The sequence below is a fragment of the Jaculus jaculus genome, chromosome 11 (assembly GCF_020740685.1).
Source record: "Jaculus jaculus isolate mJacJac1 chromosome 11, mJacJac1.mat.Y.cur, whole genome shotgun sequence".
Lineage (NCBI taxonomy): Eukaryota > Metazoa > Chordata > Mammalia > Rodentia > Dipodidae > Jaculus > Jaculus jaculus.
The window spans coordinates 91,345,372-91,370,417 of NC_059112.1; the positions used below are offsets into that span (position 1 = coordinate 91,345,372).

The following is a 25,046-nucleotide window of genomic DNA, read 5'->3' on the forward strand; positions in this document are numbered from 1 at the left end:
TCTATACTGCATAGTCTTTTGTACTGGAACTGTAGTTTTTGTACTGTTTTAAGACCATAATTTGTTTTACAGCGTCTCACCTGTATTGAAAATCATCTTGGGCTGGAGAGATGGCTTAGCGATTAAGCGCTTGCCTGTGATGCCTAAGGACCCCGGTTCAAGGCTCGGTTCCCCAGGTCCCACGTTAGCCAGATGCACAAGGGGGCGCACGCGTCTGGAGTTCGTTTGCAGAGGCTGGAAGCCCTGGCGCGCCCATTCTCTCTCTCTCTCCCTCTATCTTTCTTTCTCTCTGTGTCTGTCGCTCTCAAATAAATAAATAAATAATTTAAAAAAAAAGAAAATCATCTTGTGTTTCTTCCTGCAAGATTGATATAAATGTCCTTCTGGAACTTTACAGTTCTACCAGTTCACCTCAGAGGACCCTATAACAGACTAATTTCATCTATCTGGGCCACTTTTGATGGTTCTTTAAGGCCTGAAGGTCAACAGGAATAGAGGCTCCCCCTTTCACCATCCCATTTCAGCTTGAAAAAGTCAGACTTGAACCCGTCATCCATTTCCCCAAAACTTGGGGTCTCTCTCTCCATTGACATTAGCCTTGGAGGTCATTAGACTACAAACCCAATTTCCTTTGTCCCTGGTAACATTAAAAAAAATTCCTCCTGATCCTAAACAAAGATTTAAAATATATAATATGTGCTGATAATCAAAAGCATTGTAAAAGTATCTCTGATTAAGATAACTGCTATATTCAAATGCTGAGCATGTGTGTGTTGCATCTGATAAAGCCTGTATTTTGTTGCATAAACACCTATTTACAACAATAGGTTTCTGAAGTGTTTTACTCTTACATGTTTTACTATTAAGTAAAACTTTTGTTTGCTATGAACATATTCCAAAAAAACTGGACCTAATTACATAAAATTTATTGTGCCTGTGAAATAAATCAAACTAAACTTTTTCAGCCTAACGTACCTCCATTAGTTCCTCTAAAGCCAAGTCAGACCTTTTGATCTCTGGACTGAGTAAGTCAAACCTATAAGCTTTCATATTAATAGCTTACAGAAACCTTTAAACCTGATAATTAAGCTTCAAAATTAGTTAATTTCTTAATCTGTACCATATTTAAATTTAAAATTGTTTAAGATGTTTCAAATATTTCTTCAATACTAGTCTTTTGTACTTTCTACCTTACCTAAGCCAAATCTTAGTATTTCCAAAAATTCCAATTAACTTCCCATCCAAGTTAACAATTCCTTCTTTCTTACAGGCAGCACCCCTGTTTTCTTACCTATCACCCATGATATTATTTTTCAACCTTAGATATAACATTCATGTCACCCATAAATGTCATGTCACATACAAGAAAATTTATACATAGATATTAACCAGATCATAATGGCTAACAGATTTTATGTGATCTAGGAGTTTCTTTCCTAATGGCTCAGATAATTATCACTCGCATGAACAGCTGCCTCCTTGCCTGTTCATAAAAGCCATGTGAAAACACAGCTTGCTATGCACACAAGGTACAAAATCAAATGGAAAACTGAAAGCTGATGCTCTCAGAAGCCACACTAAGGTGGTTTGATTCAGATGTCCCCCATAAACTTAGGTGTTCTGAATGCTAGTCTCCCCAGCTGATGGAAATTGGAAATTAATGCCTCCTGGAGGCAGAGTATTGTTGGGAGCAGGCTTATGAGTATTATAGCCAGTGCCCCATTGCCAGTGTTTAGCACACTCTCCTATTGCTATTGTCCACCTTACGTTGGCCAGGGGGTGATGTCCATCCTCTCTCTGATCATGCCATTGTTTTCCCTGCCATCATGGAGTTTCCCTCTTGAGCCTGAAAGCCAAAATAAACCTCTTTTTTTCCCCACAAGCTGCACTTGGTTGGGTGATTTCTACCAGCAATGAGAACCTGACTGCAACAGTAATGTTGGTACCGAGAGTGGTGTTGCTGCTAGACACCTGACTGGGTGGCTTTGACCCTTTGGAGCTGATTTTCAAGAGGAATGTGAAAGGATTTGAAACCTTGGCCTAAGGACTGCCTTGCAGTGCTGTAAGTACAGCTTGATGGACTATTCTGATCAGAGTTGAACAACCTGAATGCAGTAAGAACTATGGACTGTGAGATTTGGTTTATGAGGGTGAGAAAAAGCTTTACTTGGACTGGGCTATCAGTTTGTGTGAGAAGCTTGCTGTTATGCCTGTGTCCTAAGAAGTTGTGCAGGGTTGCTTTGTGTAGAAGTGAACTGGTGTGTGAAGAGGGATATGGCACAGAAAAAAAATCTTTGGGTGAACTGCTGCCCATTCAGCTGCAATTGAGAGATTACAACCTTTGAGATTGGGCTAGCTGACCTGCACTGGGGCAACAGGAGAATGTAGATTCTTTTGAAGGGGACTGAGTGCTCAAGGAGTGTCCTGTTCTTCAAAGTCTGATCTATTCCCCCTGGATTAACAAATTGGCACCCTTCCTGGTATTGTGGAGTATAAGAAATGCAGGAAAGAGAGGGTCATTGAGTTTGAAACACGGTCTTGTGTTTTAGAAATGGCCATGGGTAGTGTGAAGCAGGTTTGCTGGATGCCTGCATGGAAACCCCATGGGGCCATGAGGATGAACCATGAAATTGCAACGAAGATCCAATAGAGATGCTAGGACCACAAGATGGCTGCTAAGGAAAGCTGCCAGCCCTGGATGAAGTTTTCCAAGACTGTAAGTATCCTAGCTGGAGGGGTGGAATTGGAACTCCAGAAACTTATTGCTGGTTAGGATTACCAGACTTGGAGACTTGTCACTGGCTAGAGTTGTTGGTCTTGGAACTACAGAGCTTGATGTTTGCCATATTTTGAATCTTGTATTGGTTGAATATGTCTTTGCTAAACCCAATGCCAACTTTTGCAGTGTGAATGTTTATTCTGTGTCATTATGGGTTTCGGGGGGATTTTTGGTATTGGATGAATGCATTGCATTTTATATTATGTATGGTTATCAGTTTATGGGGTCCAGGGGCAGAATGTGGTGGTTTGAGTCAGGTGTCCCCCATAAGCTTAGGTGTTCTGAATGCTAGCCTCCCCAACTGATGGCAATTGGAAATTAATGCCCTCTGGAAGCAGAGTATTGTTGGAGGCAGGTTTATGGGTATTAGAGCCAGTGTCCCCTTGCCAGTGTTTGGCACACTCTCCTGTTGCTATTGTCCACCTTATGTTGGCCAGGGGTTAATGTCCACCCCCTGCTCAAGTTGTTGTTTCCCCCTGCAATCATGGAGCTTCCCCCTCAAGCCTGTAAACCAAAATAAACCTCTTTTTCCCCCCACAAACTGCTCTTGGTTGGGTGATTTCTACCAGCAATGCAAACCTGACTGCCACACACACACCTCGTGAGTAGAACTTCAACGCTGGACTGCAGCAATTGTGGAGAAATAAATATCAATCCAGAACCAATGATATTTTGGGCTGTATTAACCTTTTTAATGGCCAATAATATTATTTCTCTGCATGTGATTTGTCATCTCTCTGTGACTAGTTAGGATATCATTTTAAGTTTAAAAAAAAGACCTCACAGCTCTACTCCCTTGTAAGTTAAACCTATCCTGTCTCTGACATGTACTTTATTCCCTGATTAGGATAATATTCACCCTTTCTTTTGGTCCTTGCAAACTCAGATGCCTCACTGAATTCCTCCAAGACAGAACGCATGCCTTCACTTCACAGCAAGTCACAGAATTCTTCAGGGCCACTGAACATCAGCCCCTGGAAATCCAACCTCAACAGGACTGCACAGGACATCCTGAAATATCTAAACCCCCTCCCCGCACAGAATGAAGTAGTCTAAGAGAGCCCTTCACCCCAATTCTGGCCCACGCAGACCTCCCTTAAATGCCCCACTCATCCCCAGTCCTTCCCAATCTTTTGTAACCTTCCAGAATCTGGGCAGAAGGGTTAATAGCCTTCCCTGAAAACTAGAGGGAAGTAAAGAGGTAATAACTCACCTTAAGATGAGAAGGCTGTAAAGAATGGAGACATCCAGTCCTCCCTAGTCAATTCTGCTGAAGAGCCTGTTCTGAGCAAATAACTGTGATGCCTTATCTGCTTCCCTTGGACCTGCAGCTGACTCAGTCTGTTTGCCTTAGGATCCTCCTTACATGTTTGAACCCCAGCCTGACTCAGTGCTTCAGCCTTTATCCTGCGGGAAGGCTGCTGCCCCTCCCTCAAACCTCTCAATAAATAGTCTGTCTGTAGAGATCAGGTCCCGTGTTCTTTCTTGCTTTTCTCTTACACTTTCGTTACAGTCACCTGCCCAGCCAATAAAGATTCCTTCCTACTGCTTGGTGTCCAAGTGGTCTTCCCTGGGGGTCCTCACCATAACATCACTCCCCTTGTGAGGCTTGTTCTGCAAAGCCACTCGGTTCATTTCCTCTCATCGCCCCTTGCCATGCTGTCAAATATACAGTGCCAGGCCCCTTTCAAAATTAGAGGAGCATTTGTCCCAGCAGAAAATGAATCTAATTCGCAGGTTACTAACTGTAAAATCTTCATCCTCTGCAGTGTGTGTGGTACATAGGTAGTGAAGAATGAGCTTGTCTTTTAGCATGTAAAGCGTTGCTATTGCTTTTTTTTTTTTTTTTTTAGAAAAATATTTTAAAACTTATTTATTTGAAACGGGTTGGGGACTGGAAAGATGGCTTAATGGTTAAGAACTTGCCTGTGAAGCCTAAGGACCCCGGTTCGAGGCTCGATTCCCCAGGTCCCACGTTAGCCAGATGCACAAGGGGGTGCACGCGTCTGGAGTTCGTTTGCAGGGGCTGGAGGCCCTGGCGCGCCCGTTCTCTGTCTCTCTATCTGCCTTTTTCTCTCTCTGTCTGTCCCTCTCAAATAAATAAATAAAAATATTTTAAAAAGAAAGAAATGGGGGTGGGCAGATAGAGAGAGTGGCCATGGCAGAGCCTCTAGCTGCTGTGGACGAACTCTGGACGCATGTGCCGCCTCGTGCTTTACGTGGGTACTGGAGGACCGAACCTGGGTCTTTAGGCTTCGCAGGCAAGCGCCTTAATCTTGCTAAGCCATCTCTGCGGCCCACGCGAGGGACTTCGAGCGCACACGCTACTTCGTCCCTTCTGTCACGCCTCTGTGTACAACAGGCATCTAGCAGAAGAAGAGACGGATGCTGTTGATCACAATTCTGATAAGGATCTCCGAGCAGAAGGGCACGTGCGCGTGCACACGCTGCAGCTATTCTGGCCTATGACTCTGAAATCACCCACCGTAAGTGGGGTGTGCAAGGTGGATTTAAAGTCAGTTCTCTGCCCTTCATCAGTCAGGACAGCTAAAATTTTTAAACCGCCTATGCCAGAGGGAACATCCAGCAAGTACTTTATTGTGTGGACCCCTGGAGGACCCTAGATCAAAAACCTGGAGTAGAAACTTGGGCTATTCCGAAAACCCCCGCCCCCAAACGACGTCACATAAACCTCTAAAAGCAACCGCAGTCCGCCCTCAACGCAAGTCAGGCTTCTTTCGCGGGTCCTGCAGGCTCCCGTAGTCTCGCTCGGTCTCGCGAGACCAAAGCTCAGCGGCTCCGCAAGCACTTCCGGGAGGTAACCACGTCTGGCGCTGGCGTCCTCTCAAACCTCGCGCACCAGGGTGCGGGGTGACGGGCTCGGCTGTGTGCTTGGGACCCGGGCCTCGTCGCCATGGACCGGGACCTGCTGCGGCAGTCGCTGAACTGCCACGGGCCGTCGCTGCTGTCCCTGCTGCGGAACGAACAACAGGACAACCCGCACTTCCGGAGTCTGCTGGGGACGGCCGCCGAGCCTGCCCGGGGCCCCGCGCCGCAGCAGCACGTCCCGGGCAGGTGACTGAGGCGGCTGCGGGCCGGGGCCCGGGGTGGGGAGCGGAGCGGGGAAGGAAGGGGACGAGGCGGCAGCCGGGCCCGTGGGGCTGTCGGAGCTGAAGCCCTGGACGCCACTTTGGAAGTGTGCCCGCTCTCCACTCCAGGTGGGCGGGGGAGGGATGGAACGTCTAAAACTTTTTTTCTCCTGATCCAAGAACTGGATCTGGGCGATGCAAGTCGCAAACAAGTTTTGGATGTTAAAACCAATTCTCCTCAAAGTTTTTGTTGCTTCTTTTTATTTTTTAAGGAAAGAGAAGCGAATTGACAACATTGAAATACAAAAATTCATCTCCAAAAAAGCTGATCTGCTTTTTGCGCTCTCCTGGAAATCAGATGTCCCCGCTTCTTCTGAAATGAATGAAGACAATGACAGTGAGTTTAGTCCTCAGGGTGGTGGTGGTGTTGTTTAAGATTGGCCGTTTGGTTTAGCAGTGATTAAGAAGAGACAGAAGTCAAAACTGTTGTAGTGATTTTAATAATTTTTTCAGGTCATTATGCAGTCGTGCCACCCTTAGAGCAATTCATGGAGATACCCAGCATGGACCGGAGAGAACTGTTTTTCCGCGATATTGAACGTGGTGATATAGTAATTGGAAGAATTAGTTCCATTCGAGAATTTGGCTTTTTCATGGTGTTAATCTGTCTAGGAAGTGGCATTATGAGAGACATATCCCACCTAGAAATCACAGTAAGTTGCTCACAAGGTATCCGTGCACTGCTTATGTGCTTGCTTTCATTTCTGCTTAAATTTACCTGCAGATATGGCTTTGGGAAATTAGTAAAAGCTAAAAAAAAATGTAGTGGCGTTATTTATTTATTTATTTATTTAGAAGATCATTAGAGAGTAACACTTCCTTCCACCATTTCTGTTTTAGGGTTTTGTGGACTTCAGATGTGCGGTCAGTTTCTTTTTTTTTACATGTTCAGTGAGCATAGTGAGGTTGGTTGACATTCTGAGCATACACTAGTCGAACATATTTTTTACGTAATAGTTGGCATTAGATACTTGAACATAATTTAGTTAAAAAAACTATACATGTGTATATATATGTACATATACATGTATGTGTATATATGTATATATATTTACATATATTTAAACCTGTGAGATTTGTCCACTATAATAACATACTTATCAAACCAAGATGAATAATCCTGGATTTAGAATATTTCACTTGATAGTTGATACTTGCTTCCTCTCCAGGGATATAAAAAGGAAGAAATGGAGAACTTTGAAGAATTCACATTTCATTTTCATTAGGATCCTTATACTTGCTGGACAAATTTTAGTTTTATTTTTGACAAGTGCAAAATATAAATTTTTTATCTATACTACACTTCCTAAAACCAATGGAAGGTTGAGATTTTTTTTTGAACTGAATCAGGAAACAAATGTTTGAACACAAATCGCTTGTAACATTCTTAACTAGATAGCTCAAATGCCTTGTCCAGACTCGACAGATTGCTCAGCAGTTAACATGCTTGCCTGCAAAGCCTAGTGACCCAGGTGTGAGTCCTCAATACCTACATAAAGCCAGATGCACAGTGGTGCACGCACGTGGAGTTGGTTTGCAGAAAGCCCTGGCATGCCCATTTTCTCTCATCTCTGTCTCATTCACACCCTCTCTCCTTGCAAATAAGTAAATAAATATTAAAATGCCATGTCTACTGCCAGGTGAATGGATGAATAAAACGTGCTCTATAAACACGGTGAAGTACTCAGCTAGCTACCCTCTCCCCCACCACACAAAAGTGAAATTCAATCACCTGTGGCAAAATAGATGGGACTGGAGGACCTTATATTAACTGATAAGCCAAAAAGAGAAAGACTGCATATTCATATTCACATATAGATGTCAGAAAGTATCTCAAAGAGAGTGGAATAATGGTGAGTAGAGGACAGAAGGAAGCTGGATAACTGGTTCCAAATACAACTAGACAAACAGCATAGCAGAGTGACTAGTTTACAACAACTGATTATACATACGTACGTATTGATATATATGGAGTTTGAAGCCTTCAAACAAATGCTGAAATAAAAATGTTATAGCATAATTGCACACTAAACTGTATGCATATATTGAATGTGTACTGTATCTACTGTACTCTGTTTTTTTTAAAATTTTTATTCATTTTTATTTATTTGAGAGTGCCAGAGACAGAAAGAGGAAGAAAGAGAGAGAGAGAGAGAATGGGCATGCCAGGGCCTCCAGCCACTGCAAACGAACTCCAGAGGCATGCACCCCCTTGTGCATCTGGCTAACGTGGGTCCTGGGGAATAGAGCCTCAAACCCCGGGTCCTTGGCAAGCGCGCAACCGCCAAGCCATCTCTCCAGCCCTGTACTCTATATGTTAAGTATGAGTTCTGTAAAAAGAAAATTAGGCATCCAGGTTAGTTGTTTCTAAATGTTTTTGTCAAACATTACCAGTTCATACTGAATAGCTAAGATATAAGGAGACAGTATTCTTACCAGAGTGAAATGTCTGATGTTTTCAAATGCTTCTCATTGCAGGCTCTTTGTCCATTAAGAGATGTGCCATCTCACAGTAACCACGGAGATCCATTATCATATTACCAAACTGGTGATATAATTCGAGGTGATCAGTTACAACATACTAATTTAAAAGTCCTTTTTTAATTAATGTTGAAAATGTAGTTAATGAAGGTAGTGCTTGGAAAGTTTCAAATTTTTTTTATGTTTTCATTTTCTTATTAATCAGCTTAGTTCTCTGTTTTTCTTAAAGCTGGAATCAAGGATATTGACAGATACCATGAGAAGCTTGCAGTATCTCTGTGTAGCTCCTCTCTGCCACCACACTTATCTGGCATTAAACTAGGTGTAATTACTTCTGAAGAGCTTCCTTTGTACTATAGGTATTTATCTTTTATAAGTTTCTTGGGTTAAAAAAATTTTTTGTCAAACTTCTGACAAAGTAGAACTTTGGTTTCTTTTTATTATAGCAAGTACTTTTTATTTTTATAAACTTTAAATTACTTTGGGGTTGGTAGAAGGAACTGTATCATCATATTGTCACACTTTTTGGTATACAAAAAATGGTATTAGTATTTATACCTCATAGCCTGTATCTTCAGTAGAAATGAAATGTGCTAATTATTGGAGTCATTCTTACATTTTTGTGCTTCTGAGTTTGTTTTTTCCCCCCCCTAAAGGAGGAGTGTTGAACTAAACAGCAATTCTTTGGAGTCCTATGAAAACATCATGGAAAGTTCCTTAGGATTTGTTAATCCTGGAGTAGTCGAATTCCTCCTAGAAAAACTAGGAATAGATGAAACTAATCCACCATCTTTAATGAGAGGCCTACAAAGGTATCTACAATGTTATCTTAGATGATGAGGGGAACAGTGCTGTGCTTGGAAGCTGCAATCTACTTGACCATAGCAACAGAAATACACCAAAGGATGAATGAACATAGTGATTCCATATTCTGGACTGGACTCTCCCATGAATGGGTTAGATGTGAACCATGTAGAATATAGAAGCGTTCTATAAGAATTAATGCTTAAGAAATACTATTTAACATTATTCATGTATGACAAAGGATTTTGCTGTGTACATACACAAATTTTTTTCCTTGAAATTCACTATTTCACTGTTAAGTACATACGTGTCCCAAAGTAGTTTTTTTTAAAAAGTGTTTACTGTTTGATTTTTGTTTCCTTTGATAGCAAAAATTTCTCTGAAGAGGATTTTGCTTCTGCATTAAGAAAGAAACAGTCTGCATCTTGGGCTTTAAAATGGTATGAACATTGTTTTGGAGCTGAGGAGATGCTCAGTGGATAAATGCTCTGCTTGCAAAGACTGTGGCCCAGGTTCAGTTGCCCAGCACCCATGTAAAGCTGGGTGTAGAAAATGGCATATGTATCTAGTGTTCATTTTCATTGGAAAGAGACCCTTACATACATATACATGCAAATATATTCTTTTTAAAAGATTGTTTTGTTTCAGCAGTTGCATTATCTACTCTAAAAGGGTAGGGTAAACCAAACATTCCTGTATCATTAAAACCAGATTTTGGGCTGGAGAGATGGTTCATCCATTAAAGGTGCTTGCTTACAAAGCCTTGATTTTGATGGCCTGGGTTTGATTCCCTGGTGCCCATGTAAAGCAAGATGCACAAAGTGGTGCATGCAACATGGAATTTGTTTGCAGTGGCAGGAAGCCCTGATATGCCCATTCTCATTTCATTCTCTCCTCTAATATTTTTTTTAAATCAGTTTATAATTTTTTCACACTTTTTGTAGATGTAATGATCTTACTTTGTGAACTTAACAGACTTAGTTTGTATCTATTACTTTCATTTTTTTTTCAAACTTAGTGTGTTAATAACTGGGTTTCTTATATATTTGTTATAAAAATTTCCGAAGATGAGTGATTTTTAAGTATATTGAAAATATTTTGAAAACTAAACATTTGCCAGAATTCTAGACATTTGCATTAAAAATTTTCACACTGACATTCAGATATTTTATGAAATATTTGTGGTGCTTTATGAATGCTTTTTAGTGTGAAGATTGGAGTGGATTATTTCAAGGTTGGACGTCACGTGGACGCCATGAATGAATACAATAAAGCCCTGGAAATAGACAAACAGAACGTGGAAGCTTTGGTAGCTCGGGGAGCATTGTAAGTGAACTGTGGTTATTAAGGAGCATATACAGTCAATGTGAAAAAGTGTATTAGTTCACAGGATTAAATGTCTCAATTTTATTTAATGTTGCAGATATGCAACAAAAGGAAGTCTGAACAAAGCAATAGAAGATTTTGAACTTGCATTAGAAAACTGCCCAACCCATAGGAATGCAAGAAAATACCTCTGCCAGACACTTGTAGAAAGAGGAGGACAGTAAGTATTGGGTTTTGCTTAAAAGTCTACTATATAACCAACTACTGTTGCACCCTGGACTTTATAAAAGAGGTAGCAAACTCAGTCATTTTAAGTCTAGATAGCAGTATTTCTTTTCTCTTTTTTGGTTTTTCAGGGTATGGTCTCACTCTAGCCCAGGCTGACCTGGAATTCACTATGTAGTCCCAGAGTGGCCTTGAACTCATAGCAGTCCTCTACCTCTGCCTCCCAAGTGCTCGGATTAAAGGTGTGTACCACCATGTCCAGCAGCAGTGTTTCTTAAATTCAGTCTGTTCCTATTTACAGAGATTTTTGTGTTTTTAATGACTAAAGATATTTAGTTATCTCAACTTCCCTGCTCTGAATATCTGTTTTCATTACATAGAAATATAATACAAAAGTACAAAAGAATAGGTAAATATTCTTTTCCATGACATAGTCTAAAAAGTTTTGTTCTAATAACAAGGGATTTGATTTTAAATTCATTTCGTCATACTCTAGTATATATTGTGAAAAATGAATTGAGTGATATCTAACTGTGAGTACAATTTTACTAGTACATTCAACTTGTTATTGCTGCTTCATCCAGTAAAACCCACAAATTAAAATACTATAGTAAGTCATAAAACAAAAGTGTACTTACTGATGTGCTAACATAATACTTGGAATAGTAGTTTTTAGCATAACTAATGACTAAAAGACCAGTCTGATTTCGAGTATTTTGAGAAAATGTAAAGTTTTAAGTAATTTTACAATAGTTTACTTTATTAAAAATCAATTGATGGGGCTGGAAAGATGTCTTAGCAGTTAAAGCACTTGTGTGCAAAGCCTGAGGTTTGATCCCCCAGTACCCATGTAAGCCAGATGCACAAGATGACACACGTATTCAGAATCTGCTTGCAGTGGCTGGAGGCCCTGGCATGCCCATTCTCTGTTTCTCTCTTTCAAATAAATAAATTAAAATATGTTTTTAAAAATGAGCTCATAATTAATAACATTTGCTACCTTTGAAAAAATAATTTTTTGTGTCATGGATTTGCCTAGTCATTCTTCCTTGGATGATCATTTCAATTAAAATGCTCACAAATTCCACATTAGTGAGATTTTGTACTGCTTGTTTTTAACTCATAGGAACTTATGATTAGTGGCCAGAGATGTGGTCTACTTTATTACAAGGTAGATAGCTGGTACCTACTGAGATGAGGTCTTACTATAATGTATTGGTGTCTTTTAGTTAAATGAATACTAATACCAGCCAGCAACCTAAACTACATGTAATGATCATCTCTGATTTGTTCCTTACTCCGCACATCCAGTCTGCTGACAAAAAAGTAATTCCATTGTTTCTTTTACAGTAATTACTTTTCCCTTCTAAAGAACCATTTTGCAAAGTCCTTTTACTACTCTGTATCAAAGCTTTCTATGTAACCCTGGCTTACCTGGAACTTGCTGTCTAGAGCAGGCTATCCTCAAATGTGCACTTACCTTCTCCTGTCTTTGCCTGTCATATGCTGGGATTTTAGGTGTGTTCCATACCTACTCTAACTTTCTTTTTTGTTTTATTTATTTATTTTTGGCATTTCAAGGTAGTGTCTCACTCTAGTCCAGGCTGACCCTAAAGTTCACTATATAGTCTCAGGTGGTTTGACTCAGGTGCCCCCCATAAACTTAGGTATTGGGAATGCTAGGTTCCCGAAGCTGATGGAGATTTGGGAATTAAAGCCTCCTGGAGGCAGTGTATTGTTGGGGGCAGGCTTATGTTATAGCCAGTGTCCCTTTGCCAGTGTTTGGTATACTCACCTGTTCCTGTTGTCCACCTTATGTTGGTCAGGGGATGATGTCCACACCCTCTGCTCATGTCATTTTTCCTGTCATCATGGAGCTTCCCCTGTCAAGCCTGTAAGCCAAAATAAACCTCTTTTTTCCATAAGCTGTTCTTGGTTAGGTGATTTCTACCAGCAATGTGAACCTGACTGCAGTAGTGGCCTTGAGCTCAACAATGCTTCTCCTACGTTTGCTTCCTGAGTACTGGGATTAAATGCATGTACCACCATACCCTGCTTATTTATTTATTTTATTTTAGAGCGAGAGAGACAGTGGGAGAGAGAATTGGTGCGCTAGGGCCTCAGCAACTGCAATCGAACTCCAAATACTTGTACCACCTAGTGGGCATATGCACCCTTGAACTTGCCTCACCTTTGTGTGTCTGGCTTATGTGGGATCTGGAGAGTCGAACATGGGTCCTTAGGCTTCACAGGCAAGCACCTTAACTGCTAAGGCATCTCTCCAGCCCCTACTCAAACTTTGTAAATTTGATTTTCACAGCATATTCTTGTAATTTAATATGTTTGTTATTTTGTTGACAGCTGGATGTCTCTGTATGTTGTTATTTGCAAAGAACTTTCCATCAAAATAAAAGTTTTTATAAGCTATTAAAAATAAAATGGCCCGGGCTGGAGAGATGGCGTAGCGGTTAAGCGCTTGCCTGTGAAGCCTAAGGACCCCGGTTCGAGGCTCGGCTCCCCAGGTCCCACGTTAGCCAGATGCACAAGAGGGCGCACGTGTCTGGAGTTCGTTTGCAGAGGCTGGAAGCCCTGGCGCGCCCATTCTCTCTCTCTCCCTCTACCTGTCTTTCTCTCTGTGTCTGTCGCTCTCAAATAAAAAAAAAAAAAAAAAATTTAAAAAATAAAATAAAATAAAATAAAATGGCCCATATAAAAATGAAGATCATACTAAATTTTTCCATATCATCTTATGTGTTCTATAAAAATGTCTCATTGACATTAACCATTAGTAAGTTGTCATTTAAGTGGTCTGAGTAAATTATAAGCAGCACATGATTTAGGTATTAGAAAATAATATGCTAACCATATTTTCCCTAATAAGTTGTGTCATCTAAACCTTCTATGTTTCTGTTTTTTTTTTTTTTAATGCCAAATCTTTCAAATTTAGGTTAGAAGAAGAAGAAAAGTTTTTAAATGCTGAAAGTTACTATAAGAAAGCTCTGGCTTTGGATGAGACCTTCAAAGAGGCAGAGGAGGCTTTGCAGAAGCTTCATAAGTACATGCAGGTGATTCTTTATTTCCTCCTAGAAATTGAGTGCTGTGTAAATTAATGCCAAAATGGAATTTCCTCTAGAAACACTAAAATTACCTAAGTGAAGAATTAGGAAAAGTTATTCCTAATTAGGTTAAACATTGCTTCTTAGTAGCTCTTCTTTGTTTGTTCTTGGAAGTAAAAATAGCCCTGTAAAAAAGTTCCGATTGCTTAAATTTGGAGTGTGATTTTGAGACTTGATTTTGGGAATTTGCAGGGAGCTTACCTGGTAGTTATAAGATTATGAGCATTGCTGTTATAATCAGTTATGAAATTCTTAAGAAAATCTTTTTGAGACATGCTTCATCTGTTCTTTCCTGTAATACTGATGATGATGTTTTCTCATGCATTTTCTTCTGACTTGGACCGTTGCTGCTATGTCTGTGACATCTGGCGCTGTTCATCCCCATCCGCAAACTGGAAAATGGTTCTTATGTAATCATGCATCCACTGGGCTGTGCTATTTTTAAAATGGTTTGTATTTGAACATGGTGACCTCCCCCTCCCCCATCCACTTTTATGGAAATGCCTTTATTTTAACCTTATTTTTAATTATTTAAAATTTTTAACTCTTACCAATGAATTTTTGTGTGGTTTACACTCTTGTTTACACTCTGGGTCATTGGCTCCTCTGCAATGACTTCCCCCTTTTTTTTGGATACCAACTGCAATATGGTCCTTAATATGGTTCTGACCATTCCAATGGTGAATACCCAACGTCTGTGAAATTAATTTTTTATGTTAAAAAAAACTTACATGTGGTGATTTGTTTATACTAAATTGGGTTTCGGCTTGGGGGTGGTCTTTTAAATACTGACTGGGCTTTGTATTTTCTGCTATTTTTAACGTGTGGTTTTTTCTGATATCTGGGTTCTAAAAGAAATCTTTGGAATTAAGAGAAAAACAAGCTGAAAAGGAAGAAAAGCAGAAAACAAAGAAAATAGAAACAAGTGCAGAAAAGTTGCGTAAGCTCTTAAAAGAGGAGAGAAGGTAAATTATAACATTTAACTACTGAGTTGAACCCAAGTGCCATATGGAGGTAAAGTAAGTACAAAAAAATAAAGAAAAGTATTCCAAGTAATAGATTTGTGTTTCCTTTCTTTTTTCTTTTTTGGTAAAAGAAATTATGCCAAATAGAATCAAAGACTAGAGATCTAAAAGGGGGGGGGAAAGGAGGCTGAACCTTAGAATTAAAAGTAGAGTAAGTTATGTTAACTATCTGTTAGGGAGAATGGTTTCAGAGCCACGGTAGTGGACCTCAACTATTAATGCTTTTGTTCGCCAGGAAACACTCAGCAGTGCTTAGAGATGATCTTGTCATTAAGTGATGACCTACATGGTACTAGCATCTAGTTGATGTGACAGTGTGCAGGACAGCCAACCCCTACCTTTAGTAAAGAATTGCTTAGCCTAACCTGTCAGTAATGCTAAGTAGAAAAAACAAACTGGAGGAAACCAGATATAAAACCTAAGTTTTCTCATTTAAGTTTGAATGAGTTAAAAACAAGGAAGGCTTAGCTATGTCACTGTGTCTTTCAGAAACTATTTGTTTGCTTTCAGTGACAGCTGTCACTACATATTTCTCTTAAAAGTCATGCTTATTGTTGGTGAAATGTGAGGTTGTGGTAAATGAGATTACTGTTGTGTCATTTGAGCTATAGGTTGTAGGAAATCTTAAGGCAAAACAAAATAGGAAGGCAGGCGTGGTGGCACATGCCTTTAATCCCAGCACTTGGGAGGCAGAAGTAGAAGGATTACCATGAGTCTGAGGCCACTCTGAGACTAGTGAATTCCAGGTCAGCCTGGGCTAGAGTGAAACCTTACCTCGAAAACAAAAAAAGGGGGGGGATTAAAATCTTTATGGATAATTTACTAACTATTTTATTTACGATAACTGATGAACTGTCTCCATTTTTTCTTTTAAGGCTAAAGAAGAAAAGAAGAAAATCATCATCCTCTTCAAGTGTTTCTTCTGGTGATGAGTCTGTTTCTTCTTCCTCGTCCTCCTCTTCTGGTCACAAACGGCATAAGAAAAGTAAGAGGAACCGCTCAGAGTCTTCCCGCAGTTCCAAAAAGCACTGGTCTAGGGCATCCTCGAGTCACATAGATCAAAATAGGAAGGATGAATGCTACCCAGTTCCAACTAATACATCGGCATCTTTCCTTAACCAAAAACAAGAAGTGGAAAAACTTCTGGAAAAGCAAGATAGGCTACAGTGTCAGGACACACAGGTAACAGAGAAAGATAGATGCCCTCTCTCTTCATCTTCAGTTGCAGTACTGGATGGTTTTGGAGGTAGGTCTGAAGATCTAAGGGATTGTTACAATAGCTCTAAAACCCAGGCAAGTAGTAGCAAAACTGAAAAACCATCTAAATCAGACAGACATCTTTCCAGTAGAAGAAATTCCTCAGAATCCTTTGGTAGGAGTTCAGAGGACAAAGTAAAAATACATGGTTATAAGAGAGTTGAAAGGGACACAGAGGGAAAAAAAGATCACTACAGAAGGTGGGAGCCAGGTTCTGCAAGGCATTCCACTTCACCAACAAGTTCAGACTACTCCTGGAAGTCACTTGAAAAACACAAAAACACTTACTCTGGAGCACGTGATTTCAGTAGATATGAGCAAAAGTACCATTTAAATCCAAACCAAGGAGACTGTGAAAGAGAGGACAATTCTGGGGAGGATAGCAAAGCAGACGTTCCCGAAGACAGATTGAATAGCAAAGAGCAGTCAGAAGGCAGAGTTAAAAAGAATTTACCTCAAAACTTACTCAACATATTTAATCAGATAGCCGAATTTGAGAAAGAAAAGGGAAATAAACCAAAAAATTGATCTGTTAAGGGAAATTGCACATTACACTAAACCTTTAATTACAGTTTGGGAGTAGTCATAATTTGTTCCTAAAATTTGTAGACTACAAGAAACTTTCTTCCAGTTTTATTTCAGTTCTGCATCCCCTTTAGCATAGCAATATTTTAGGCTTTTTATGAGTATGTTTATGAATACCATATTTCTTTCTTTAACAATTTCAACTTCTTCACCTAAAGATATTTCTCTGAGAGCACTGTTCCTTCATTTTATTGTGGTTTGTGAGAATCTCAGGCCTTATATAGCTGTTGGAGAGAAAACTTTAAATTTGTGTATTGAACACTTGGAATTAAACATGATTTTCCTCTTGTTAAAAGCCTTTAGCTTTTGAGAACGACACTTGAATGTTTCTTGTGTATTGTTTTATATGTTTTAAGTATTAAATTTTTTGCACCATTTTTAAATGATAAATTATGACTTGATTTACCTCTTATGCCTGATGTATGTGGTCTTTGAGCATAGTTTTTTGCCCAGCTTAACAAAACACCTTGGGAATAGGACTGTGAAGCTGATCAAGAGCTTACTTTGCTCATTCTCCATTATTACTTCTGTTTACTGCTTGCATTATGGGTATAGGAAGGCTTTTGGTTTGCACCCCCCCCCCCATGTGGACCTCTGCCTCCGGAGTGCTAAGATTAAAGGAGTGCACCACCACTCCCCGCAGTAGTGGGCTTTCAATCTGTCATTCGTGCTGAAACAGGACGGATATAGGTGGATAGGTAGGTAGATGGCTTTCTAGCCATAAAAACCTAAGAATGGAACAAATGGAAAACACTCTTTCCTTGTTCTATTTTGTATGTACTTTTTGCTGCCAATAAAATACCAAAGCTTTATTACTGATATGAACTAAGTCAATGAAAGACTAATGAAAATGGGGACTTTGTGTGTGTGTCAGAGAGAGAGAGAGAGAACAGGGCAAAGAAACCCTAGGTAAGAATAGTTAATGGCAGTAAAAGTGGGCTACTCAAGCATTAGTCTTTGTACCGAGAAAGAAATCTTAAAAGAGCCAGTTCTTTGTTAATAGCTCCAGTATTGTCTGTACATAGCTGTACATAATAAGATTTTAAAAGTGAAAACTCTAGGCTCGATTCCCCAGGACCCACTTTAGCCAGATGCACGAGGGGGCGCACGCGTCCGGAGTTTTGCAGTGGCTGGAGGCCCTGGTGCACCCATTCTCTTTCTATCTCTGTCACTCATAAATAAAAATGAACAAAAAAAATTTTTTTTAAATGAAAACAGCCTTTAATCCCAGCACTTGGGAGGTTGAATAGGGGTATTGCTGTGAGTTTGAGGCTAGCCTGAGACTACCAGGTCAGCTTGGGCTAGAGTGAGACCCTACCTTGAAAAACCAAAAAGAAAAAAAGTGAAGATAGTCTTTTTGCATAGCATAAGTTAATATAGGGCCTTGTTTTATCTATGCCTGAGTTTAGAAATTCCATCTTTCCCAGAACCTCTTTCCTAATACATACTAATTTTAACAGAGTACACAATTCAGTTTCTAAGTGTGTTTAGGAAACCCATGCCAGCAAAATAAGGAGTTTTAATTATCACGGTGCCTTTGTGGTACCTTGAGCAATTTTACTTAGTATCAGTATGTATAGTTTATACGTACTCAGGCTGGCTGTGTCTTCCATGAATTTACTTCTGGAGTTGTTAACTCCAACTTTGGAAATAGAGGACTTGATCCTTTGTCTTAACATTTAGCATTATTGCACAAAGTTATAACTGTTATTTAGTGGTTAAATATAAACTTGTATGCCTAACTGTTCCACAATATGCTAGGTTCTGTGTAGTGACTCAGTACACTAGAAATCACTACTTAAAATTCAGTTACCATGTATTAAATCCAGTGCATTTTGCTTATACTCAGTTACTTCAATAAGCCTGTGAGATAGTTTGCTGTGGCTGTCTCTGGACAGTAGAGAAGTAACTGCCTTAGTGAGAAACAAAACTACCTGCATATAACAGAGTTTCATGCTTCAAATTACAAGCAATATATAAACCAACCATGGCTGAGAATCAGAACACTGGGGAACAGAGTGACTTGGATTCCTTAGTTTTAGATGCTAAATATCTCATGCATTCAAGCAGTGTTTTACTCAAAATTGACCTAGCTTTCTCACCCATTTGAACTAGTGGGCTTTACTACTGTGCCTTTTCTATGTCTAAAAGAAAACAAAAGATAATCAGGAGAAACAGGTTTACTGCTGCTACTGCTTTGCAGAAAGAACTGTGGGTGCTGGTTTTGAGATTGGTACATTTATAGTGGATTTCCCATGGCTTAAAAGAGATGCTCAGTCACACGAATTCTAATATATTTATTTGAAATCTCATAGTATTTCACACACTCATCAAAAAGTTGGACACTAAGTAGTATATTAACGTCTACCTCTATTATAAATTCAGTGTGTTTGATTCTGTACTTTTATTTGCATACATACCCCCACACATATAAATCATTTTTTTTTACTAGTTTTCTTTGGAGGTAGGTATGATGTTGTCTTTTGGTTACAAATTATACCAAGGAAATAACTTTAACAGACAACCTCTTCCATCCCCCCCCCCCCCAAAAAAAAAAAGGTCTGAGAAACAAGTTTCTTTAAATAAACAATTTTGTGATACACAGTAAGTGAAATTTTCATTGTGATATGCAGTGAGTCTGTAGAAGTGTAGTCCTGAAGGTCTTACTGAAAGTGGTGTGGCTTCATGAGACAGTGAAGCAGACTTTTTTTTTAATACTACAGACATCAAAATGTTAGTGAAAAGCAGCTTTCCCCTGCTTGTATAGCTGTCCTGGTTAAGAGTATGCTGTCTACAATTTTCCTTCTCTATGAACAAAATAGTTGGAAACTTTTTTATTTTCTTCAAACAGCTTTTACATCCACTATGTAAAACTTTTGTCTTTTGTACATCCTGTACTATTTAAGTAGGCATCTCTATGTCATCATTCTATGGAGGAGGGGGAAACTAACGAAAGTTTTGTTTCTACATTTAAAATCTGTTCAAGCGAGTAAAATGTTTATTTGCTGCTCTTTCTGTCTTTGCTGTTACTAGAAGTACTGCTAGCACTGGTTTTACCAGTGGCCTAGAGTCACTGCTTACTGGGGCTCTCGGGGAAGTTGAACTCTACCACTTTCACCGAAGTCTGAGAAGCGTTTGTGCTGGTGCTCCTAGCCGACCTAGAAAAAAAAAAAAGCATTAATGCAAAATATGTTGAATTGATAAAGACCTCATTAAAGTATGAACATTGATGGTATATTAGTGTTGGATGCATACGCAGTAAATGTAAGATGCCAGCAAGAGGAGGGGAAAGTGCTGGCAAAAGGAACTAAGTAATAGTTTTATGCTACTGAAGCTGAAGAGGAAAGAGGTGTGTTGACAGGAAAAAATAGGTCACTTGGAAAATAGGCATGCAATTCTGAAATAATACATTTTATAAATACAGAGAAGTCTGGAAACCTAACTACTTCATGTATTTTATATAGAAGCAGAATTTTATATACTTGAATTTTATATACTTTTAGGACCTTCCTGAAACAGCCACATGGACTAATAAGTTGAACAAGTAGCTGCTGACTGTAGAAGACTCTAAGTCAGCAACATCCTTAGTTTGTCAACAAAACACAAGAATGTAGACAAAGCATCCCCAATGATGGAATTCTGGGTAACATTAAACTGCAGAAGGGAAAACAAATTTCCTTTATAGCAAAAGCATCATAAATCCTGGTTGTACAAAATTTGTGAAAGCAGATTAAATCACAAAAATCATGCTCCATGATATATGTGCATGTAACTTGCCCTTTTATAAAAGCCTTAAAAAATTCCCAAAACTTGAGTCCACCCACCTGTGAACATTAGCTATAAACCCCTATGTTCTACCAGCTTTATTCCACTAAAATAGGTGCTAGTTACAACCCATGCGCCAAAACAGAAAGAGCAACGGCCAGGAGTCTGGTCCTGCTGCTGGCTGTGCATGTAGCGGTGTGTAAAATCAACAGTGCGGTTCCGGCCAGACGCACTGGCTGGCCCAGCTGCTGCAGGGATGCGGCTGGATTCGTGTGGGTGAGAAGCTGAGAGTTAGAGAGCCTCTGTTAACTTTCCGCTGACCTTACTGATGACAGTGAGGACTGTGATGACCTCGAGCTCTGGCGGCTGCCTCTGCCACTCCCGGTAGGTAGGTCCAGCCCATTCTGGAAAGATACGTGAACAGCAGTCATTAGTCCTGCTACTAAAACTACTTAGATTTTACTTCATGATGAGTGTCATAATTTGTTTTCCCATGAAGTGCTTAGCAGTGTTAGGACTAGGAGTGTCACCCAGGGGCAGAGTGCTGGCCTAGCACACACACAGCCTTGGCTCCACCCCCAGCATCAGAACTGTGCATGTGCGTGTACATGCACGTTTGCACCGATTCTGTATCACCTGCTGGAAGTGTGTCTGAAGAATAACGCGGATGTCAGCATTCTCCATGACTTTAGTTAGCATGTCATCAATGTCCTTGTGGAACTGTTTGACTTCACGAAACTTAATGTCTTGTTCTTCGAATGTTTCATCTTTTGTGTGTTTCAAAAGACGAATTTCTTTTGTGAGTTTTGCACACTGTTGGTAAATAACAGTTAAATATTCTATAAATGTATTTTCCAAAACTTTTTAATAATAAGAGGACTTTATCATCTGAAACTTCCAGAGAGGTGACTATTACAAGTCAGTTTTAAGATGATAACAATACCTGCTTAGTTACTCTCTCTAATTTTGGCTTCTGCTCCTCAGTTTCTTTACGTAGTTGAATTAAATAAGCTTGCTTCTCTGATAATTTTTCTTTGGCATTAGTTGATAAATGTTTTATAACTTCCAAAGTATTTTCCATGCTCTGTAGAAAATAAAGTTTCAACATATTCATTGGTTAGAATAAAAAACTGACTTACCACCTGTAAAGTGTTCACTTATTTACTTCTTTTTGGTTTTTCGAGGTAGGGTCTCACTCTAGCCCAGGCTGACCTGGAATTCACTCTGTCGTCTCAGGGTGGCCTCGAACTCACAGCAATCCTCCTACCTCTGCCTCCCGAGTGCTGGGATTAAAGCTGTGCGCCCCCACACCCAGCTGATTTTCTTACGTGTATGTGTGTGTGTGTGTGTGTGTGTGTGTGTGTACTTTGTTGGTGTATAATGAGCATAATGGTCTGGTTTTGTATATAATTCCACTGGGAGCTATTTTTATAGCACATGGGAAAATTTAATATAATGACTTGATATCATAATTTTTAAAGATTCACTGTTCATATTATGTTAAGCTTGTGTAAAAAAAATTATTAAGGGTTTCATTTGGAGCCAGCTTACAAATAAGCACATATTTTTGTCTTTCAGTGATTTGCTTAGCAGCTACTTTACACAGGATTATTTCTCTTTTTTAAACTTGTTTTAAGATGTAATCATAATGCAGTCTTTAAGGCATTGGGAAGAGCACAAATGGGTGACTGGTGGGTAGATTGTCACTTGATTGCTGTGCTGGATCAAATAACAAATTTGTTGACCAAATAACAAATCTTTGCTCAGCACTTATTTTTTTCTCTGTTTTAAATGAGATGCTGACCTCTTATGGTCTGCTTTCCTAAAGAGACTTCTAAACAGTTAAATTCTGTGTGCAGGATTAAGTAGTGATGCCCATGGCAGGGCTGGAGAGATGGCTCAGTGGTTAATGTGCTTGCCTGCAAAGCCATTTACATTTGATTCCCATGTAAAGCCAGATACACAAAGTGGTGCATGTACCTGGAGTTTGTTTGCAGTGGCTAGAGGCCCTGGCATGACCATTCTTGTCTGCCTCTCTCTGTTTGTATGTGTGAGTATAATTTTAAGCCTATGGCATTCACCTGCAAGTCTTCTTGAAGTTCTCTGATTTGTCTTTGTTTGTATCTGTACTTTTCATCAGCAACCCTTTTTTGTTCTTCTAGTTGAATTTTTAGCCCATACTCATCACCTAAAATAAGATTAGTTTGAATTTTCAATATACTATTAAAAAGCAATCTTAAATTCTTTATATATATATAGGCAGTTATGAAAGGTTAAATGCCTTAAATCTGCAGTATAGACATGTAGTAGCCTTTGCAATATACTGCAATGTGTTTTCAGATTTACAAGTTCCTAACAAAGTGATATGCCACATACAATATAACTCATAATGGAAATAATACTTTAGCACACCAATTACAAAAGGAGGTGAGGAGTATCATTGGCTTTTCTGGCTCAAGCAAATGTCCATTTTTGGCTTCTGCCCCATAGTGTTCCTTGGGACTAGCTGAGGGCTTCACTATGTACACCTGAATGACTGTGGCTTACTAGATGGAGTCACTTTTTGGAAAGATTGCTTGTAATTTTTGTTACAGCTCTTCAGAACTTGCAGGGTGTTTTCTAGAGCGTAGATTTCTTTCTCAGCTTTGTTGATCTTAGCATCCAAACTATCACCTTCCCTTTGAAGTTCTTCTTTTTCTTGAGCAGCCTATAAAGTACAGAACAGAGCTGACATTATTAATCATGGAGGAATATGTGTCTTTGAAACTGAATCAGCAAATAGTTAATGCCCAACCACACCATTTAACTTTAGGGTCTACAGATAGTATCAGATGAGACTTCCTTGGGCTTCATGTGGAACAAAAGAACAAATTCTTAGGCCATTGAAATACAGAACCTGGGATGCAGAATGGTAGTGGAGGTATAACCAATGCTTCTGTAAAACTCTCCTAGGGAAAAAAGCCACCGAAAAGTTAAGTATCTATCAGCTTTACTGAGGTAAGAATTGAGGTAAGTCAGGAAGGTTTGAAGCCAAACCTCCCTGAAGCCATGGATTCAAGAGGGTTTTGGTCTGAAAGAGTCAGGATAATTTCTCATTTCCTATTTTGAACTAACATCTATAGCCATAGCACACTGACCACAGCTGATCATTTCATGTCTTAGAAGTAAAAAGTGACAAAGGCATATCCACAATATGGACATACTATTTTCTGACTGGATAGTGTCGATTATGGTAAGAACAAAACTGGCTGATGGCTTATAAAGATTTCAGGGTAAGGGCTGGAGAGATGGCTTAGCGGTTAAGCACTTGCCTGTGAAGCCTAAGGACCCCGGTTCGAGGCTCGGTTCCCCAGGTCCCACGTTAGCCAGATGCACAAGGGGGCGCACGCGTCTGGAGTTCGTTTGCAGAGGCTGGAAGCCCTGGCTCGCCCATTCTCTCTCTCTCCCTCTATCTGTCTTTCTGTGTCTGTCGCTCTCAAATAAATAAATAAATAATTTAAAAAAAAAAAAAGATTTCAGGGTAAGATACAAAGAGATGCCAGCTCTGTGTTATGTTTTCACTTTTCCTTTTAAGAAACATACTGAAGTTGAAATAAGTTAAAAAATAAAACCATGTGTGCACCAGGCATAGGCCAAAGGCTACTACAGGACCAAACAGGAGCTACAGTTGAAGTCGTAACACCTAGTTACCTCAGAACATGATCTTATTTGCAAATGAAAACTTTAGTCAACTTGAGGTTAGTAGAGTAGGCCTTAATGCAATACACCTGCGAAAACAGACGTGTGCAGAGGACAGGTAGGATCAGCACTGAAGATGAAGGCAGGTGTCAGGGTGAGATGCCAGAAAGCAAAAAATAAATAACATCGCCATTTTCCACGTGAGGAAGGGGGCCCTGATATGATTTGCATCTGAGATGCCCCTCAGAGATTCGCGTGTGGAAAACTTGGTCCCTAGTGCAGCAGTGTTTAGAGGTCAGGCTTTTAAGAAGTGATTGGGTTCTGAGGTCTGAACTCATCAATGGATTTATCCAACAATAAGTTCAGAATATGAAAATACTAGAAACTTGCTAGGGGACCTTTACTAACTGACCTTCTACCTTTTTCTTTCTTTCTTATTCCCCTAATGAGAAGGCAAAAGGCTTCCATCCTTTTGCTCCACTTCCCACGTGGGTATATGGGTGTGTGTGTTCCTTTAAGCTCTGGCCAATTTCCAGTTTCCCTAGAAATCCTTTTCATGTTCCAGCCTTTCCCTGGATACTAATGTTCCCAAACCTTATAATTTAACCTTTTCAGGATCCATTTGCTGAATTCTTTGTTGGAATGGATGAGGATCTAAAACTTGGAATTTACAGGCCAGGGAAAGAAACTCCCTGCCCCCTTTCACCCCTTTCCCCACCCCGCCTCAGAATCCTATAACAACGGAATTCAGAGAGTAACGTGGACAGTAAAAGCCAGGCTCTTGAGGTTTCAGGTAGTCATGAGGATCCTGTAGGGAGTGAATTATAGACATTTTGGCAAGTTACTTGTTGGCATT

General features: G+C 39.7%; 2 protein-coding genes and 1 long non-coding RNA gene across 8 annotated transcripts in view; 1 reads left to right on the plus strand and 2 right to left on the minus strand.

The window, feature by feature from the left end:
- Positions 1-4,173, minus strand: part of LOC123453344 — a 45,267-nt gene extending 41,094 nt beyond the window's left edge. For both annotated transcript variants that reach the window (XR_006632744.1, XR_006632743.1), the window contains exon 1: positions 3,993-4,173. This is a non-coding gene — a long non-coding RNA (uncharacterized LOC123453344). The remainder of the gene's footprint in view (positions 1-3,992) is intronic.
- Positions 4,174-5,611: 1,438 nt separating this feature from the next.
- On the plus strand, positions 5,612-21,618 carry Ttc14 (tetratricopeptide repeat domain 14). 4 transcript variants are annotated; one of them, XM_045161459.1, is made up of 13 exons: positions 5,612-5,854; positions 6,141-6,265; positions 6,382-6,581; positions 8,407-8,491; positions 8,639-8,768; positions 9,066-9,221; positions 9,582-9,653; positions 10,420-10,539; positions 10,637-10,759; positions 13,712-13,829; positions 14,736-14,845; positions 15,781-15,890; positions 20,251-21,618. In XM_045161459.1, the coding sequence occupies exons 1-13, from the start codon at positions 5,694-5,696 to the stop codon at positions 20,259-20,261; spliced, it is 1,521 nt and encodes a 506-aa protein (XP_045017394.1). In that variant the 5' UTR covers positions 5,612-5,693; the 3' UTR covers positions 20,262-21,618. The 4 variants fall into 4 exon arrangements, with proteins under 4 accessions (XP_045017394.1, XP_004652372.2, XP_045017395.1 ...); XM_004652315.2 differs by lacking the exon at positions 20,251-21,618 and having other exon boundaries at positions 15,781-17,559; XM_045161458.1 differs by lacking the exons at positions 5,612-5,854; positions 20,251-21,618 and adding an exon at positions 5,913-5,997 and having other exon boundaries at positions 15,781-17,559.
- Ccdc39 (coiled-coil domain containing 39) overlaps positions 19,306-25,046 on the minus strand; it is a 36,850-nt gene continuing 31,109 nt past the window's right edge. For both annotated transcript variants that reach the window (XM_045161457.1, XM_004652314.3), the window contains 6 exons: positions 23,060-23,219; positions 22,594-22,700; positions 21,456-21,596; positions 21,149-21,325; positions 20,834-20,916; positions 19,306-19,905 (listed from right to left, as the gene is read on the minus strand). In XM_045161457.1, the coding sequence (XP_045017392.1) occupies positions 19,818-19,905; positions 20,834-20,916; positions 21,149-21,325; positions 21,456-21,596; positions 22,594-22,700; positions 23,060-23,219 (756 nt within the window). In that variant the 3' untranslated portion in view covers positions 19,306-19,817. The remainder of the gene's footprint in view (positions 19,906-20,833; positions 20,917-21,148; positions 21,326-21,455; positions 21,597-22,593; positions 22,701-23,059; positions 23,220-25,046) is intronic.